This window comes from Triticum aestivum, chromosome 5B (genome assembly GCF_018294505.1).
Source record: "Triticum aestivum cultivar Chinese Spring chromosome 5B, IWGSC CS RefSeq v2.1, whole genome shotgun sequence".
Lineage (NCBI taxonomy): Eukaryota > Viridiplantae > Streptophyta > Magnoliopsida > Poales > Poaceae > Triticum > Triticum aestivum.
The window spans coordinates 500,475,543-500,491,742 of NC_057807.1; the positions used below are offsets into that span (position 1 = coordinate 500,475,543).

The window sequence follows — 16,200 nt, forward strand, 5'->3', positions numbered from 1 at the left end:
AGCCCACCCACTAACAGGCGGCCCCATCGTCTTCGGGCCGTATAGGCCGGCGTTGTGGGCAAAGTGCGTGGTGCACTGTGGCTGAGGTCAGGATAGGCATGGCAACAGTGTCGCGCCTCGCTGGAGATCTTCCAGCGATACGGCTCACTGTAGCCATGCCGACCCTTTGTAAGCAGGGGGGAACGGCCACGCCGTGACCGTACCCACATCGTACTTCGGGATGAGGGAGGAGTCATTGGCCGACTCTCCATAGTCGGCCTCTCTGGAGGTCGCCAGCTCGGAGTCGGCTTATCTCGGAGTCGCCGTCTGGGACTCGGCTTGTCTTGGAGTCGCTCCTGGGACTCGGCTTGAGGGGCGCGGCCTGCCCCGATGTCTTGAAAGGTCCTGGGATTCGGGTTAGCCTACCCGTGGCCCAATACTCCGACAAGATGCACAAAGGTAAAGCAAGGAGCCAATCATGGAGCGATATACGTTTTGATCCACCGCTTTACCATTGGGATCGATGTCAAGTTGGCACTTGGTAGGCATTGGTGTAGAAGCCGGCTTGACATCACTTAGCTTGAATCTTTTAAGCATGTCTTGAGTGTATTTGGCTTGGTTGATGAAGGTCCCTTCTCTTCTTTGTTTGATGTCAAAGCCAAGGAAGAACTTCAACTCTCCCATCGAAGACATCTTGAACTTGGAGGTCATGAGAGCGGCAAATTCCTCATTGAAAGCTTTGTTAGGAGAACCAAAGATAATATCATCAACATATAGTTGGCATACAAACAACTCCCCTTTGACCTTCTTAGTAAAAAGAGTGGGATCGATTTGTCCTACTTCAAATCCACGATCTTGTAACAACTCGGTAAGGTGGTCATACCACGCCCGTGGGGCCTGTTTAAGGCCATAGAGTGCCTTATTGAGTTCATACACATGATCCGGGAAGTAGGGGTCCTCGAACCCGGGGGGTTGCTTGACATAAACCAACTCATTAATGGGACCATTAAGAAAAGCACTTTTCACATCCATTTGTTGCAACTTAAAGTTGTGATGGGAAGCATAAGCAATCAACAAACGAATGGATTCAAGACGAGCAACGGGAGCAAAGGTTTCACCGTAGTCGATACACGGGAGCAACGTGACCAATCTTGCCTTGTTGCGAATGATGTTCCCATGAGCATCTTGCTTGTTCTTGAAGATCCACTTTGTTCCAATGACGTTGTGGTTCCCCGAAGATCTTGGCACCAATCTCCACACCTTGTTGTATTCGAAGTTGTTGAGTTCTTCATGCATGGCATTGAGCCAATCCGAGTCTTAGAGCGCCTCATAGACCTTTTGGGGTTCAACACAAGAGACAAACGCATGATGTTCACAATAGTTAGCTAATTGTCTACGAGTGCTTACCCCCTTTCTTAGGCTTCCAACCACATTTTCCATGAGATGGCCTTGGGTGGTGAGTTTGGAAGCAATCTTCGTGGCACGATGCTCTAATTCCTCCTCGGGAGTGGAAGGAGGAAGGTTAACTTGATCATCTTGAGCGCCGTCTTGAGATTGCTCATGATCTTGAACTTGCTCGAGGGGGATAACTTGACCTTGGGCATCATTTAGAGGTTCACCACCATCTTGAGGTTGATCTTTACCTTGGTCTTGTTCATGAGGGTGAGGGCCTTCACTTTGTTCTTCGAAAGCGTGTGGGTCTTGGGGAGGTGATGGCTCCACTTGACTGGAGCATTGTCCTTCTCCTTCGGCCACAAGGGGTTCCTCAATGGGTAGGATATGACCAATACCCATTCTTCTTATGGCTTGGGGAGGAATTTCATCACCTACATCACAAGTACCACTTTGCTCCACTTGGGAGCCGTTATTTTCATCAAACTCTACGTTACACGTCTCCTCAATGAGTCTGTTGGACTTGTTGAGAACACGGTAAGCATGAGAGTTTGTAGCATAACCAACAAATATGCCCTCATGAGCTCTAGCTTCGAATTTAGACAAACGAACACCTTTCTTGAGAATGAAACACTTACACCCGAACACCCGGAAGTACTTGAGATTGGGCTTGTTCCCGGTGAGTATCTCATACGGAGTCTTGTTCAAGCCTTTGCGGAGATAAAGCCGATTGGATGCATGACAAGCTGTGTTGATGGCTTCGGCCCAGAAGTTGTATGGAGACTTGAACTCCGCCATCATGGTCCTTGCCGCATCCATCAACGTCCGGTTCTTCCTCTCCGCAACACCATTTTGTTGAGGGGTATATGGTGCAGAATATTGATGCTTGATCCCTTCATCACTAAGAAACTCATCCAAGGTGTAGTTCTTGAACTCGGTGCCGTTGTCACTTCTTATTGTCAAGATCTTTGCATTGTGTTGACGTTGAGCTTCATTTACAAAGTCGATGACGGTTTGTTGAGTCTCACTCTTCCTCTTGAAGAAGTATACCCAAGTGTATCTTGAATAATCATCCACTATCACCAAGCAATACTTTCTACCCCCAAGACTATCAAAGGATGGGGGCCCAAAGAGGTCCATGTGCAGGAGCTCCAAGGGTCTCTTCGAGTAGATGATAGTCGTGGGAGGGTGAGCCGTCTCATGAAGCTTTCCTTCGATACAAGCACTGCAAACACGATCTTTGGCAAAACTAACATTCGTTAGTCCATGAACATGGTCCCCCTTGAGAAGACTTTGCAAAGATCTCATATTGACGTGGGCTAAACGATGATGCCAAAGCCATCCCACATCAACTTTAGCCATTAGGCATGTCGCGGTCTTAGTGGGTTGCTCCGAAAAGTTAACCACATAGAGACCGTTCTCGACATGTCCAACAAAGGCTACTTTAAGAGTCTTGCTCCACAAGAGGGCCACGGTATCAATATCAAAGAAGGTGGCAAAATCCATGAGTGCGAGTTGACGAACGGAAAGTAAATTGAACGCAAGGGACTCAACAAGCATGACTTTCTTGATCGTTAGATCATGAGAAATGACAACCTTGCCAAGATGCAATACCTTAGAATGTGAGGCATCACCCCATTCGACATTGGTGGGCATAGATGGGATCTTGTGCACGTCCACCACCAAGTCCTTGCTCCCGGTCATATGATTTGTTGCTCCACTATCGAGCAACCATGATCCCCCACCGGAAGCAAACACCTACAAGAGATCAATGCTTGGTTTTAGGTACCCATTGAGTAATGGGTCCTTTGATGTTAGTAACAAGGGTCTTAGGAACCCAAATAGACCATTCAATGTACTCATAAGGAGAACCAACAAATTTAGCATAAACATGCCCAACACTAGCACGGCACAACACATAAGAGGGGTTAAAGTCACCGGCTTTGTTGGGAGAGATGGCGTTGCGCTCTTTGGCTTCACCACTCTTCCCATTGTTCTTATTCTCCTTAGGAGAACCTTCTCCCTCCTTCACAAAGGTTTGCGTGAGCGGAGGAGGTCGATTGGTCTTGCTCTTCTTTTCCTTGTTCTTCTTCTTGTTCTTGGACTTGGGTGCGAACCCAACTCCCTCCTTGCCCACAACGTCCTTTTGATTGCTCAAAAGGTCATTTAGGTTCTTCTCGCCTTGTATGCATGACACAAGACCTTTCTCTAGTTGTTTCTTCAACTTGGCATTTTCCTCCACAAGATGCACATGCTCACAACATGGGTTAGTTGCATTTGCATTATCAATTAAGACCATGTGAGGAAATGTGGCCTTTTCCTTGGTTAGCTTAACTTGGAGTTGAGCATGAGACTCCTTGAGGGTGGCATGAGCACCTTTCAAGACCTTGTGGGCCTTGCCAAGTACATCAAACTCCTCTGTGAGTCTAACATGATCAACCCCAAGTTTAGCCTTCTCGGAAGCTAGAACACGAGACACAACAAGAGTATGATCAAGATCTTTCTTTAGTTTAGCATGACCATCGTTGTGTGACTCCCCAAGAGCCAAACGGTGCCCACACTCTTCCTCAAGAGCATTAGAGAGATCCGATATCTCATCGGCATAGTCACGACTATGACTTTCCATCTTAGTGATGGTTTCTTCATGAGCCTCGATCATGTCATTGGCTTCACCAAGTTGTTCCAAGAGAGCAACGAAATGCTTCTTGGATTTGCCCTTGAGCTTACTCATGAAGGACTCAAATTCATTGATCTCCTCATTAGACCCCTTACCATTATTAAAGTCATCCGTTGAAGGAGGGTTAGGAATAATGGTGGTTTTGATGTTGGGGGTTACCTTGTTGGTGGCCTTAGCCATGAGGCACTTGGCGGTGATGTTCTCGTTAGGTGCATCGAAGAGAGACACCCGAGGAGTTGTGACAATGGCAACGGATGCCATGGCCATTGTTTCACTATCTTCATCATCATCGTCATCCTCACGGTATTCTTCTTGAACCACCAACCCGCGAGAAGGAGTCTTCTTGGTGAAGTTGTTCTTGTTGGGGAAGGACTTGGCTTTGTCTTTTCGAATGAACTTGCCACCATTGTCTTCCCGCTTCTCGTGTGGACAATACGCAACGAAATGGCTAACATTGCCACAGTTGAAACAAGTTCTAACTCGTTGCTTCCCCTTGAGGCCACTTGAGTTGTTCTGGTTGAAGTTGGGTCTTGTAGTCTTCTTACTCCAAAACTGTCTTGAGGCAAGAGCCATGTGCTCATGATAATCATACTTCGTGTCCTCGGGGTTGCTCTCCTCATCTTCCTCTTCTTCTTCTTCTTCCACACTAACCTTGGCCTTCAAGGCAAGATTGGGCTTCTTTGCCCTTTGGGAACGGAGCACCGCATTGTCGGCGGTCTTGTCCAAGATGCTCATTGCAACAAACTCATCCAACACTTCACTAGAGGTCATGGAGTGGAAGTCCGGTCTTTGGCGAATGACAGAGAACATGGCCTTGTTGTAGGGCATCATGGCCTTGAGGAACTTGCGCTTGATCCAGTTGTCATCCGTGTCCTTTCTTCCATGATCTCGGAGTGCGACCGCGAGTTTGGTCACTCTTCGAAAGAGCTCACGAGGTTCTTCATCCTCTTTCATTGCAAACTCATCGGCTTCATCTTGCACCACTTCATAGTTGGAGCGTTGAATGCTAGCACTTCCTCGATAGAGACGCTCGACACATTTCCATGCTTCTTTAGCCATGGCATGAGGTCGAAGATGAGGGAGATCTTCGGGAAGGATTGCATCTTGGATGATGAAGAGAGCACTTTCATTGAATTGATTGTCCACTTCTTCTCGAGGGATGAAGTTGCTTGGATCATGAGGATAGAAACCTTCTTCAATAATTCTCCAAAGGTTAGTGTTCACATGTTTTAAGTGATGCTTGAAGCGATAGAGCCAAGCATCAAAATCTTCATTTTTCACATATTTAGGAGGAGGACCGGCATGATTCAAATGAGTAGAGGGGATCGGTCCTCTATACACCAGGGGTTCCACATTGGCAAAGATGCCGGTGCCATTTCTACCACTAGTAGACGGACTCTTTTCACTATTAGCTTCCCCCTTGTCGGGGTTAGCATCCGTCACCTTGTTAATGGGATCACCCACTTTCATTGGCGAGGTAGATAGTTTGAGTCCCTCTAGGAATTCAGAAAACATGCTTTTAACCTCGGTCGTCATGGAGGTTTTCAATGTGTCTAAAGCCACATTGAATTCCTCACGAGAGACCAAGGTTCCCCCTTCGGCCGAAGACGAGACGGGATTCACACCAGAGTGCTCCTTCGCACCGTCGTTGTTGTCAACCATACTCTTCGGATGGCAAAGTCCTTAATAAAGAGACGAGGCTCTGATACCAATTGAAAGGATCGATATGGTTGACTAGAGGGGGGGGGGTGTGAATAGGCAACTAACACTTTTTAGACATTTCTTTAACAATTTAAACCTTGCAAAGAAATAGGTTGTCTAGATGTGCAACTACGTGGACAACCTATATGATGCAAAGACAATAAGCACACAAGCAAGCAATGGATATAGCACACGTAAGCTTGCAAAAGTAAAGGGACAAGATAACCAAGAGTGGAGCCGGTGGAGACGAGGATGTGTTACCAAAGTTCCTTCCTTTTAAGGGGAAGTACGTCTCCGTTAGAGCGGTGTGGAGGCACAATGCTCCCCAAGAAGCCACTAGGGCCACCGTAATCTCCTCACGCCCTCACACAATGCGAGATGCCGTGATTCCACTATTGGAGCCCTTGAAGGCGGCAACGGGACCTTTACAAACAAGATTGGGGCTATCTCCACAACACTTGGAGGCTCCCAACAATACCGCGAAGCTTCACCACAATGGAGTATGGCTTCGAGGTGACCTCAACCGTCTAGGGTGCTCAACACCCAAGAGTAACAAGATCCTCAAGGGATAAGTGGGGGGAATCAAATATCCTGTGGTGGAAGTGTAGATCGGGCCCTTATCACCCAATCCTGAGAAAATCAACAAGTTTGATTGGCTAGGGAGAGAGATCGAGCGAAAATGGAGCTTGGAGCAACAATGGAGCTTAGAGGTAGAAGAGGTAGTCAACTAGAGGTAGAAGACACCCCTTATATAGTCGTGAGAAAAATCCAACCGTTATCCACATGTTCAGCCCGCGACACACGGTACTAGCGCTCCAGGGGCGCGGTACTACCGCGAGGCTGTGCGGTACTACCGTGGCTGACCACAGTACTACCGCGACAGCAGCACAGGCCGGAACTAGCCTGACAAGGGGGCGGTACTACCGCTTGCGCGGTACTACCGCACCCACTTGCGGTACTACCGCAAGGCAGGAAAGTCACGGCCTGGGAAGGGCGCGGATGAAATAAATTACATCCGTGCCTACTTCCGCTGAAACTGAGGTGGTACAAAAGTCCGACGCGATACTACCGCTCACGAGGCGCGGTACTACCGTTGCGGGCGCGGATGTAAAAAATTACATCCACGCCTACTACCGTGACACTGCGGTACTAGGTAGGAGGGCCACGGTACTACGAAACCTGGGGAGCGGTACTACCGTGGGTCACCGCGGTACTACCGCGCTGGACGAGCGGTACTACCGTGGGTGGCGCGGATGTAAAAAATTACATCCTCCCCTACTACCGTACCGAAGCGGCACTAGGCTTGGGAGTCGCGGTACTACCGCTCAAGATGAGCGGTACTACCGTGAGCCACAGCAGTACTACCGCTGGTGCTTGTGGTACTACCCCAAGTACATCAGTAGTCATCAGATTTCAGCACAACCAAGATAACGAAGAGAAGCTCCAGAGTGCAAGGAAAGGTAGGACAAGTGTACGTGTTGATTCCACCCAAACCTTTCCGACACGGACCCCCTCTTAATAGTACGGCTCTCCTACGACTCAAATCCACCAAAGAGAAACGTAGAACAACGCCGACTTCAATAGTCTCTGAGGGGCACCGAATCGTCTCGTGCCTAGTGATGAAGTATCTGAGAAACTCAAGGCACACGATTAGTCCGCAAGAGCATTGTCATCAATCACCAAAACACCCAAGGGATAAATGTGACCTTACATCGTCGTTTTTGGCAGTCTGGTTCATTGGCTCAAAAAACATCCCTTTATGCAAAGGTGTGCCGCCAGATCCGGGTATGACAGCAACTCCCATTTTTCTTTAGTGATGCTCCGGCGACTACTGAAGACAATGGTGGATGACGTTTCAATGTGGTACAAGATTATGCCGGAGTGAAATTTTAGTTTTACTACTTGTGGAGTCTTTGATGCAATATTGCAAGACATCCATGTATGCCTGTTGTGGTGACTTTTTGTGTACTCTATGTAATCCATTTTTTCTAATGAAATATATGTGGTCCCTAAAAAGGGAACGAGACTAGCATACAGAAAAAACAAAAATCCTACAAGTTAAAAGCAGAATACCACCACATTTGGGGTTAGGTTTGCAGTAAACTATCTAGTGCTTATTTTTTTGCAAAACCCACCGCGTTTTTAGTAAACTTTTTGCAGAAAGCACTGATCTCGTGGTTTGTTGTGTTTGGTCACTTTCTGACAAGTAAGAATATTGTAAGGAGCTGAATTGACAAAAAATTACATATACACCCCTGGATCTTAAAAAGCAATCAAACCACCTGTGCACAATTGCGAGGGAGTGAGTTGATCGAGCCCGCCGGGACGCTGCGCCCTGGCCCTGCCATATGTCCGGCACGGCAGCGACCTCGTTGGCGGCGGACACGGCTATATCTACAGCGAAGGATGGGGAGGTAGCCGGCTTGCTCGTGCAGGAGGAGGGAGGCCGCCTCTCCAGAACACGTGCTCGCCCTCGCGCCGGTGGCCTCGGGTGGACGCAACATGACAATGAGGCTCCCACCAGGTGAATTAGCACGGGCACTGCCGCTCGGCTCAGCAATGGTGACAACTTCTGCCTAAAGTCGGGAGCGGCTTGCCTCACGCATATCTATGTAGACGAAGATGAGCTCGGCGCTGCCCACCCACGCCTTCCTCCTTCACCACATCAGGACCAACGAGGCTGAGCAGCAGACTTTCTCATGTGCAATGTTGCGGCATTGCGGCAAACACGCCAGAACTCACATCTGCGGCTCCCCCGCCTCCCGTCGCTGGCGGTAGTGCAAGGCCAGGCGGCACATGATATGTCTCTGATGTTTCTATAATTTTTGATTGTTTCATGCTATTATGATACCACTTTTACACATTTCTAGGGTACAATTTATATTATTTCTATTGTGACTAACCTATTAACCAGTGCCAAAGGCTAGTTCCTGTTTTCTATTGTTTTGGGGTTTTTAGCTGAAAATTTAACAGAGCCAGAATGATCTATAATTTATGAAGTATTCATGTTGTTATATTATCATTCTTGGATGTTTTACAATCATTTTATAGCAACTTATATCATTTTCTTGGGACTAACCTATTGACAGAGTGCCCAACGCCAATTGCTATTTTTTGCTTGTTTTTTACTTTGCAGGAAATCAATATCAAACACACTCCAACTGCAACAAAACTTTTTGGAGAATTTTTCTGGACCAGAAGACACCAGATGGGCCAAAGAAATACCAGAGGGCGGCTCCAAGGGGAGCACAACCCACCGGGGCACACCTGGGGGCCCAGGCGCGCCCAGGTGGGTTGTGCCCACCTCGGTGGCCTCCAGCACCGCCTCTTCGCCCTATAAATTCCCAAATATTCCAAAAAACCTAGGGGAGTCGATAGATCAAAAGTTCCATCGCTGCAAGCCTCTATAGACATGAAAAACCAATCGAGAGCCCGTTCCGGCACCCTGCCGGAGGGGGAAATCATCACCAGAGGGCATCTTCATCATCCCTATGGTCTCCATGATGAGGAGGGAGTAGTCCACCCTCAGGGTTGAGGGTTTGTACCAGTAGCTATGTGTTTAATCTCTCTCTCTCTCTCTCAATCTCTCTCTCTCTCTCGTGTTCTTGAGATGGCACGATCTTGATGTATCGCGGGCTTTCTTAATATAGTTGGATCATATGGTGTTTTCCCCTCTCTATCTTGTTGTGATGAATTTAGTTTTCCCTTTGAGAATTCGTTTTATCGGACTGAATATTTTTATGGATTTGAGAGCACTTGATATATGTCTTGCATATGAATACCAGTGGTGACAATGGGGTATTCTATTGATTCACTTGATATATGGTTTGGCACTCAACTCGCGAATTCTCGAGGTGACATTGGGGTAATCTATGCATAGGGATTGATGCACAATTTTGTCCTTGTTTCTCTGGTAGAAATCTTGGGGCACTCTTTGAGGTTCTTTGTGTTGGATCGAGTATTATGAATCTAAAATTGTTTGATGCGTATCGTATAATTAACTCATGGATACTTGAGGTGACATTGGAGTATCTAGGTGACATTAGAGTTGGTTGATGCGTATCATATGGTGTTATTTTAGTATGAACTCTTGGATAGATCGAATGGAAAGAATAACTTTGCATTATTTTAGTACGAACTCTTGAATAGACTGAACGAAAAGAATAACTTTAAGGTGGTTTTGTACCCTACAAACAATTTCTTCGTATGTTATCCGCTAGATAAGAACTTTGGAGTGATTCTTCATCACACGTTAAGGGATGGTTATATGATCCAATTAAATTAGCATTGTTGAGAGATTGCACTAGCGAAAGTACGGACCCTAGGCCTCATTTTCAAGCATTGCAATACCGTTTGTGTTCAATTTTATCAATTGCTACCTTGTTGTTTTTTATTGTTGCTATTACAAAAATCAATATCTACTATCATTAGTCCACTTGTATCACCATCTCTTCGCCGAACTAGTGCACCTATACAATTTACTATTGTATTTGGTGTGTTGGGGACACAAGAGACTTTTCATTATTTGGTTGCAGGGTTGTTTGAGAGACACCATCTTCATCCTACGCCTCCCACAGATTGATAAACTTAGGTTATCCACTTGTGGGAAATTTGCTACTGTCCTAGAGAACCCTGTGCTTGGAGGCCCAACACGAGTCTACAAGAATAAGTTTTGTAGTAGACATCATATATATGATTTTTTACGCAAGAATCAATGCAAGATAAGGCCCATGGGCTCCACAAGCCAGGGGGTGTGCCCACCCATACAGTGCGCCGGGGTGACTTGTGGATAGACCACGAAGCTTCTGGCTCTTTCCTTCGGGCCCAAGGAATCTTATGTTGGGGATAAAATCGTGTTAAAACTTCTGCCTGTTCGTAGTTACGTAAGAGCATCTACCGCCGGAACACTCAAAGCCGCCTCATACGCCCGGGCGGGCTGCCCGATCATGTTTTTTCAACCTAGACGGACGCCTCAAACGGGACTCAAACTCCCAGACTGACCGGCACCCCCCATATCCAGCCCAAATATGGGGCTGATATGGGGTGGCCCGGGCACGCCCGGACGAGTCCACCTGACAAGCCCGACCCACCACCAATTCCACGGATGTCCCCCAAAAAACCCAATCGGCCTCGTCAGTCTGAAACCCTAGGTCACTCCACTATCCTCTCTCGCTCCGTCCTCTCCTCTCCCCTTCCCGATTCCAATCGAATCCGGCGCAATGTCGAGCTCCGGCAGCCGCTCCGACGACGAGGTGGATCCAGAATATGAGCTTGCCCTCCGCATGGCCTTGGAGCGGTCCAAGGTGGAGACCAGAGGCAGCTCCGGATCTACACCCTGGTCGCAGCCGCCGCTTCCCCGTCGACGCATCTCATACACCGGCGCTGGGCCCTCCTGGCCATGGGCAGCTTCGACAGGCGGCTAGCGCCAATCGGCGCCTTCCCTATGTCGTCCCCTCGCACCGCCAGTTACTGCTTCCCCATGCCGTCCCCTCGCCCCGTAGCTGCTGCTCCCCCTCATGGGCAGCGGTGGGTTCTTGTGCCCGCCCCGCCTGCCCGGACACGCACACCGGAGTCGGAGGCACGCGCCGCCCGCTGCGAGAGGCAGCTGGCAAGGGAGAGGGAGACTGTGGAGAGCTCTGTCCTCCACCAGTGTGGGTTACCGGCGGAGCCCAATGAGGACCTGTGACTCCTCGCGTGGGTCTACCGCCGGTGGCTTACGACGGCGGAGACGGACGCTCGATGGCTCTGCTAGAAGAACGCCAAGGCTCTTTGGCTTGCCATCGAGCAGTCTGAGCGGGAGGCATCGGAGAAGGCGAAGGAGGCGGCTCGGCTGGCCAAGCTCAGGTGCTAGTAGGATTGGGCCATCCAACGCCTCAAGGGCCTCGTCATCGTCGACTCCTCCTCCGACGAATTGGACGATCCTCCACCAGCCGCCGACGGGTACAGCTACGCTGACGACCAGAAGGGGAAAGGGCCGGTCCGGAAGTGGAAGTTGATTTTAATTTCAAGTTTTAGACGTAGTATAAAGTTTAGTTGTTTATGTGAACTTTGGTGGATCTTTTGTTTAACTATTTTGCAATTTCTATGTCCGGAGTTGATCTACGTAGTTTCATCAATGTTGCATGATATAGTTTGGATATATGGGTTCGGAAATGAGAGACACGGATGTGAACGACGCAATTTGAGGAGTGCCTGATCATTGTCCGCAGACGCGTCCGCGGGCATTTGAGGGTCCGGATTTTCCAATTCCGGTTGTAGATGCTCTAACTCCATCTAGTTAAGAAACGGTGCTGGGCCTCAGAAAAAGAACCGAAAACAAAGATAAGCCCTAGAGAGAAAGAAGAGGAGAGATCCAATCTCGGAGAAGCTCCCGCCCCTCAGGGGCCATGAAGGCCAAGGACCAGAGGGGGGCTTCTCCCATCTAGGGGGGAGGCCAAGCAAGAGGAAGAAGGAGGGGCCCTCTCCTCCTCTCTCCCGGTGGCATCGGAGCGGCATCGGGGGAATCCTCGTGATGGTTATGTACTCCAACAACTTCCCCGCCGTCATCACCAACTTTCTCCCCCTCTATGAAGTGGTGAAACCTCTCTCACCCTGCTATAAATCACTACTTGAACATAGTGCTCTATGCTATATATTATTATCTAATGATGTATTGCACCTCCATGATCTTTGCGTAGATTCATTTCGTCTCGTGGGTCAATTGTGGTATGGTATGGTTGATATGAGTTACATTTTATTATGGTGTTGTCCTATGGTGCCCTCCGTGTCGCACAAGCATGTGGGATCCCCACTGTAGAGTGTTGCAATATGTTAATTATTTGCTAATAGTGGGTTGCGGGAGCGACATAAACCTAAACCCGAGTTCGTGAGTTGTTGCATGTGGGATTAAAGGGGACTTTTTACTAAATGCTATGGTTGGGTTTTACCTTAGTGAAGCTTTGGTAGTTGCAGATGATGTTACTAGAGTTTCAATCATAAAAATATATGATCCAAGTACAAAAAGTATGTTAGCTTGAGCCTCTCCCTCACATCATATGATAAGTATCACTATATGTCATATTCAATTACCTAGGGACAATCTTTTTCTCATTGTTCTAAAAAACCTTTATTTATTGTTCCTTTATTAAAACGGCACCTAACTTTTATTTACATGTTCTTTGTTATCTTTCAAACCTATCCCATTACGCCTACAAAGTAGTTTTATTTCTTGTTGTAGGTAAAGTGAGCGTTAGCGTACGTAGAGTTGTATCGGTGGTCGATAGAAGGTGAGAAAATATTAATTCTACCTTTAGCTCCTCGTTGGTTTCGACACTCTTATTTATCAAAAATGCTACAACTGACCCCCAATACTTGTGGGTTATCAAGACCTTTTCCGACGCCGTTGTCGGGGAACAATAGTGTGGGATGAGTACTCTCGTGTTCGCTTGTTTGCTTTATCTCTAAGTAATTTTTATTTTTTGTTCTAAATGGTTTTATATCTTGTTATGGGTATGTAACATAAAACACCAAATTGTACTTGCTACTCATGAAGATGGGGAATCTCCTAAAATCCTGGATGCCGGTTATGTGTGGAATATTGAATATTTCTTCAATAACCCCAATAAATCCCTGCTCAACGTGATAATTTGATACACTTTGGATTGGTGTGAATACTTTAGTGATTATCGCATGTCTCAAAAGGGAAAACACTTACATGATCAAATAAAAATGTTACAATTGTATGCTTGGAATATGTGCTCTATGTAAGATTATACTTGTTGTTCCAGGATGGAGTCTCCACACCTTCCCTTTCAATGTGAATTTAATGATAATGAAACCTTGATTTCTTATGATAATGGTGTATATGATTACTATGATGTGGAGCAAATAGAAGAATTTGTTGCTTTCAAAGGTACTTATGAAATTGCTTCTTTGCTTGAAAAGTATGAAAAGTGTGATGATGCTATTTACAAATCTAAAAATCTTGCCATACTTCAATATTGTTATGGAAATTATAATACAATGCTCATGTTAATGAATCTATTGAGAGAATGTTTGCTGCCCTGGAAGAGAGTAATATTTTGCAGGAGTTTACGGAAAATGAAATTGTTGAAACTATGAGCTCACTAGATGAAAAAGATGAGGGGGGCGAAGAACAAAAGGAGAAAAAACGGATTGATCACTTGTGCCCACACCTTCTAATGAGAGTAACATTTTAACTCGCAACTTGTTTAAATTCCCTTTATGCTTACCGGAGGATGATTGCTACGATGTATGCTATGATTCCTTGGATTCTTTTAAAATATCCCTTTTTGATGAACTTGATGCTTTCTATAATTATGGCCACGATGCCACTATGAATGATACTTACTATAATTCCTTATGTTAAGAATGAAATTGTTACTATTGCATCCACACATGATAGTCATATTATCTTTTTGAATTCTCCAAACTACACTATATCGGTTATCGGAGAAGTTTGCACCTATTAAGGATTATATTGATGGATTGCGTTTTACCATTGCACATGATGATTTAATCGACATAATATGCATGTGTTTGCTACTTCTACATGCAAGGAGAGAGAGCATGGTGTTCCTTTGGCCATTGACTGTGGCGAGCTGGGGCAGCCACTGCTTGTTGATGTAGGCGGGTTGTTGGTTGCCTTTGTCTCCGATAGCATCTCCAAGCCACTCCTTACGTGACAGCCTGCAGGTCCGAGACAAGTCAACGACACCATGTTGACATGAATTTTGCAGCTAAAGTTGAAGGCTACGTCCGCAGCTATTTGCCACCGTGCACTGCAGCTAACAGGTCGTCACGATCAGTCGTTGCGGCGTGCAGCGGTATCCATTTTCGTCTGCTCCAAGAATTAGAAAAAGGAGCCGCCTCAGGTTTCGGCTAAACGGCGGCAAAGAAACGATGTGCGGCCTCCGTTCAAATAAGAGAAAACGATGTGCCGCCTCCGTCCAGCGAGTATTCGGTCCTTTGATCCATTCCCTGGTGGCTGGCCCCCACAATGCCGACCTGTATATAAACCCAGTGGTGGTAACCTCATACCGTCCAACCCAAATCCAAATCCAACGTCCGTCCGCCGCTGAAAACACCCCTCTCAGTCCCACCTGCAGCCTTCCTCCCCTTGTTTCCACTCCGCCTTGGATCGATCCATCCATCGAGCCTTCTCCAGTTAGCCTTTCCCGCCACCTAAAAAGGCACCCGAGGTCGCCGTCCATCCATGTGCGGCGGCGCCATCATCTACGACTACATCCCGGCGCACCGCCGCCGGGTGTCCACCGCCGACTTCTGGCCCGACGCCGACCATTCCGACGCCTACAGCGCCGCCCCCGACAAAGGTAAACTACGTGCGCCCTCACCTCACAAATATTCCCTTTGGCAACGGCGTCCGTGTGCAGGAGTAAAACTCGTTGTTCTGGTTGCAGCGCCGCGCGCGAAGCGAGGGCGGACGAACCAGTACCGCGGCATCCGGCAGCGGCCGTGGGGGAAGTGGGCGGCGGAGATCCGCGACCCCGTCAAGGGCGTCCGCGTCTGGCTCGGCACCTACCCCACCGCCGAGGCCGCCGCGCGCGCCTACGACCGCGCCGCGCGCCGCATCAGGGGCGCCAAGGCCAAGGTCAACTTCCCCAACGAAATCCTCGTCAGCGCGCCCGCGCACGAGGCCTCGTGCACGATGGCGGCTGCTCCGCCGGCGGCCGTGCTCCCATCCCCCAAGAAGGAGGAGGAGGGGGAGGGGTTGGAGCCCGCGGCGTGCTCCTGCGAGGAGGTGAAGGCGCTCTCCGAGGAGCTGATGGCGTACGAGAACTACATGAGCTTCCTCGGGGTCCCCTACATGGAGGGCGGGGCCGCGGCCGCCCCTGCCGCCGAGGAGGCGCCGGCCGAGCTATGGAGCTTCGAGGACAGCTACTACCCGGGGCCTCTTGGGCTCTGATTGTACCGTGCTCGTGTCAGTTGCTGAAAACAGAGTCGATATTTTCCCTTCTGTTCTGTTGAATTCATTTTTAGCTCTGGTAAAATGCCTCAACGTAACTTCTACAAGTTTTCCGTCCGTGTGAAGTAACCTTGTGTTCAGTTTTCAATTGGCAACTGTGGTGGATGCCCCAATGTAATCGCACAAGTTTTCCATGTAAATAGAGGAATGTTTAATCCACTCCGTGTTGCACTAATGAGACTGTTGTTTCTTTCTGGCTCGAAGGTGTTGCAGATTGAGCAAGTACTATCAATGATCCGCGTGCCGGGCAGACTTGTGGGAGCCCCCCAACTCTGACGTTTTAGAGCAGAAAAACACACCCACCCACCAGACCAACACAGTATAAGATAAACGAAACTACTTCACGGACAATTTTTTCTGAACGACACCTGCACGATAGCTAATCTTAGCGCCTACGGCTGTTCAGACTTGCCAATGGATGGTGCGATACGCCATGTCGTGCCAACTTCGGACGGCAAACATCGTC

At 48.1% G+C, this 16,200-nt stretch overlaps 1 protein-coding gene across 1 annotated transcript; it reads left to right on the forward strand.

Moving 5' to 3' along the window:
* The first annotated feature begins 14,767 nt into the window (after positions 1-14,767).
* On the forward strand, positions 14,768-15,874 carry LOC123116625 (ethylene-responsive transcription factor ERF071). Its single transcript, XM_044537566.1, has 2 exons — positions 14,768-15,081; positions 15,169-15,874. The coding sequence occupies exons 1-2, from the start codon at positions 14,964-14,966 to the stop codon at positions 15,672-15,674; spliced, it is 624 nt and encodes a 207-aa protein (XP_044393501.1). The 5' UTR covers positions 14,768-14,963; the 3' UTR covers positions 15,675-15,874.
* The last annotated feature ends 326 nt before the right edge of the window (positions 15,875-16,200 follow it).

What these genes read in the sequence shown, in the direction of transcription:
- LOC123116625 (XM_044537566.1), top strand. Translation starts at nt 14,964, where the DNA reads ATGTGCGGCGGCGCCATCATCTACGACTACATCCCGGCGCACCGCCGC. An exon ending in CAGCGCCGCCCCCGACAAAG is followed by an intron (nt 15,082 to 15,168) that starts GTAAACTACGTG and finishes TTCTGGTTGCAG; the next exon opens with CGCCGCGCGCGAAGCGAGGG.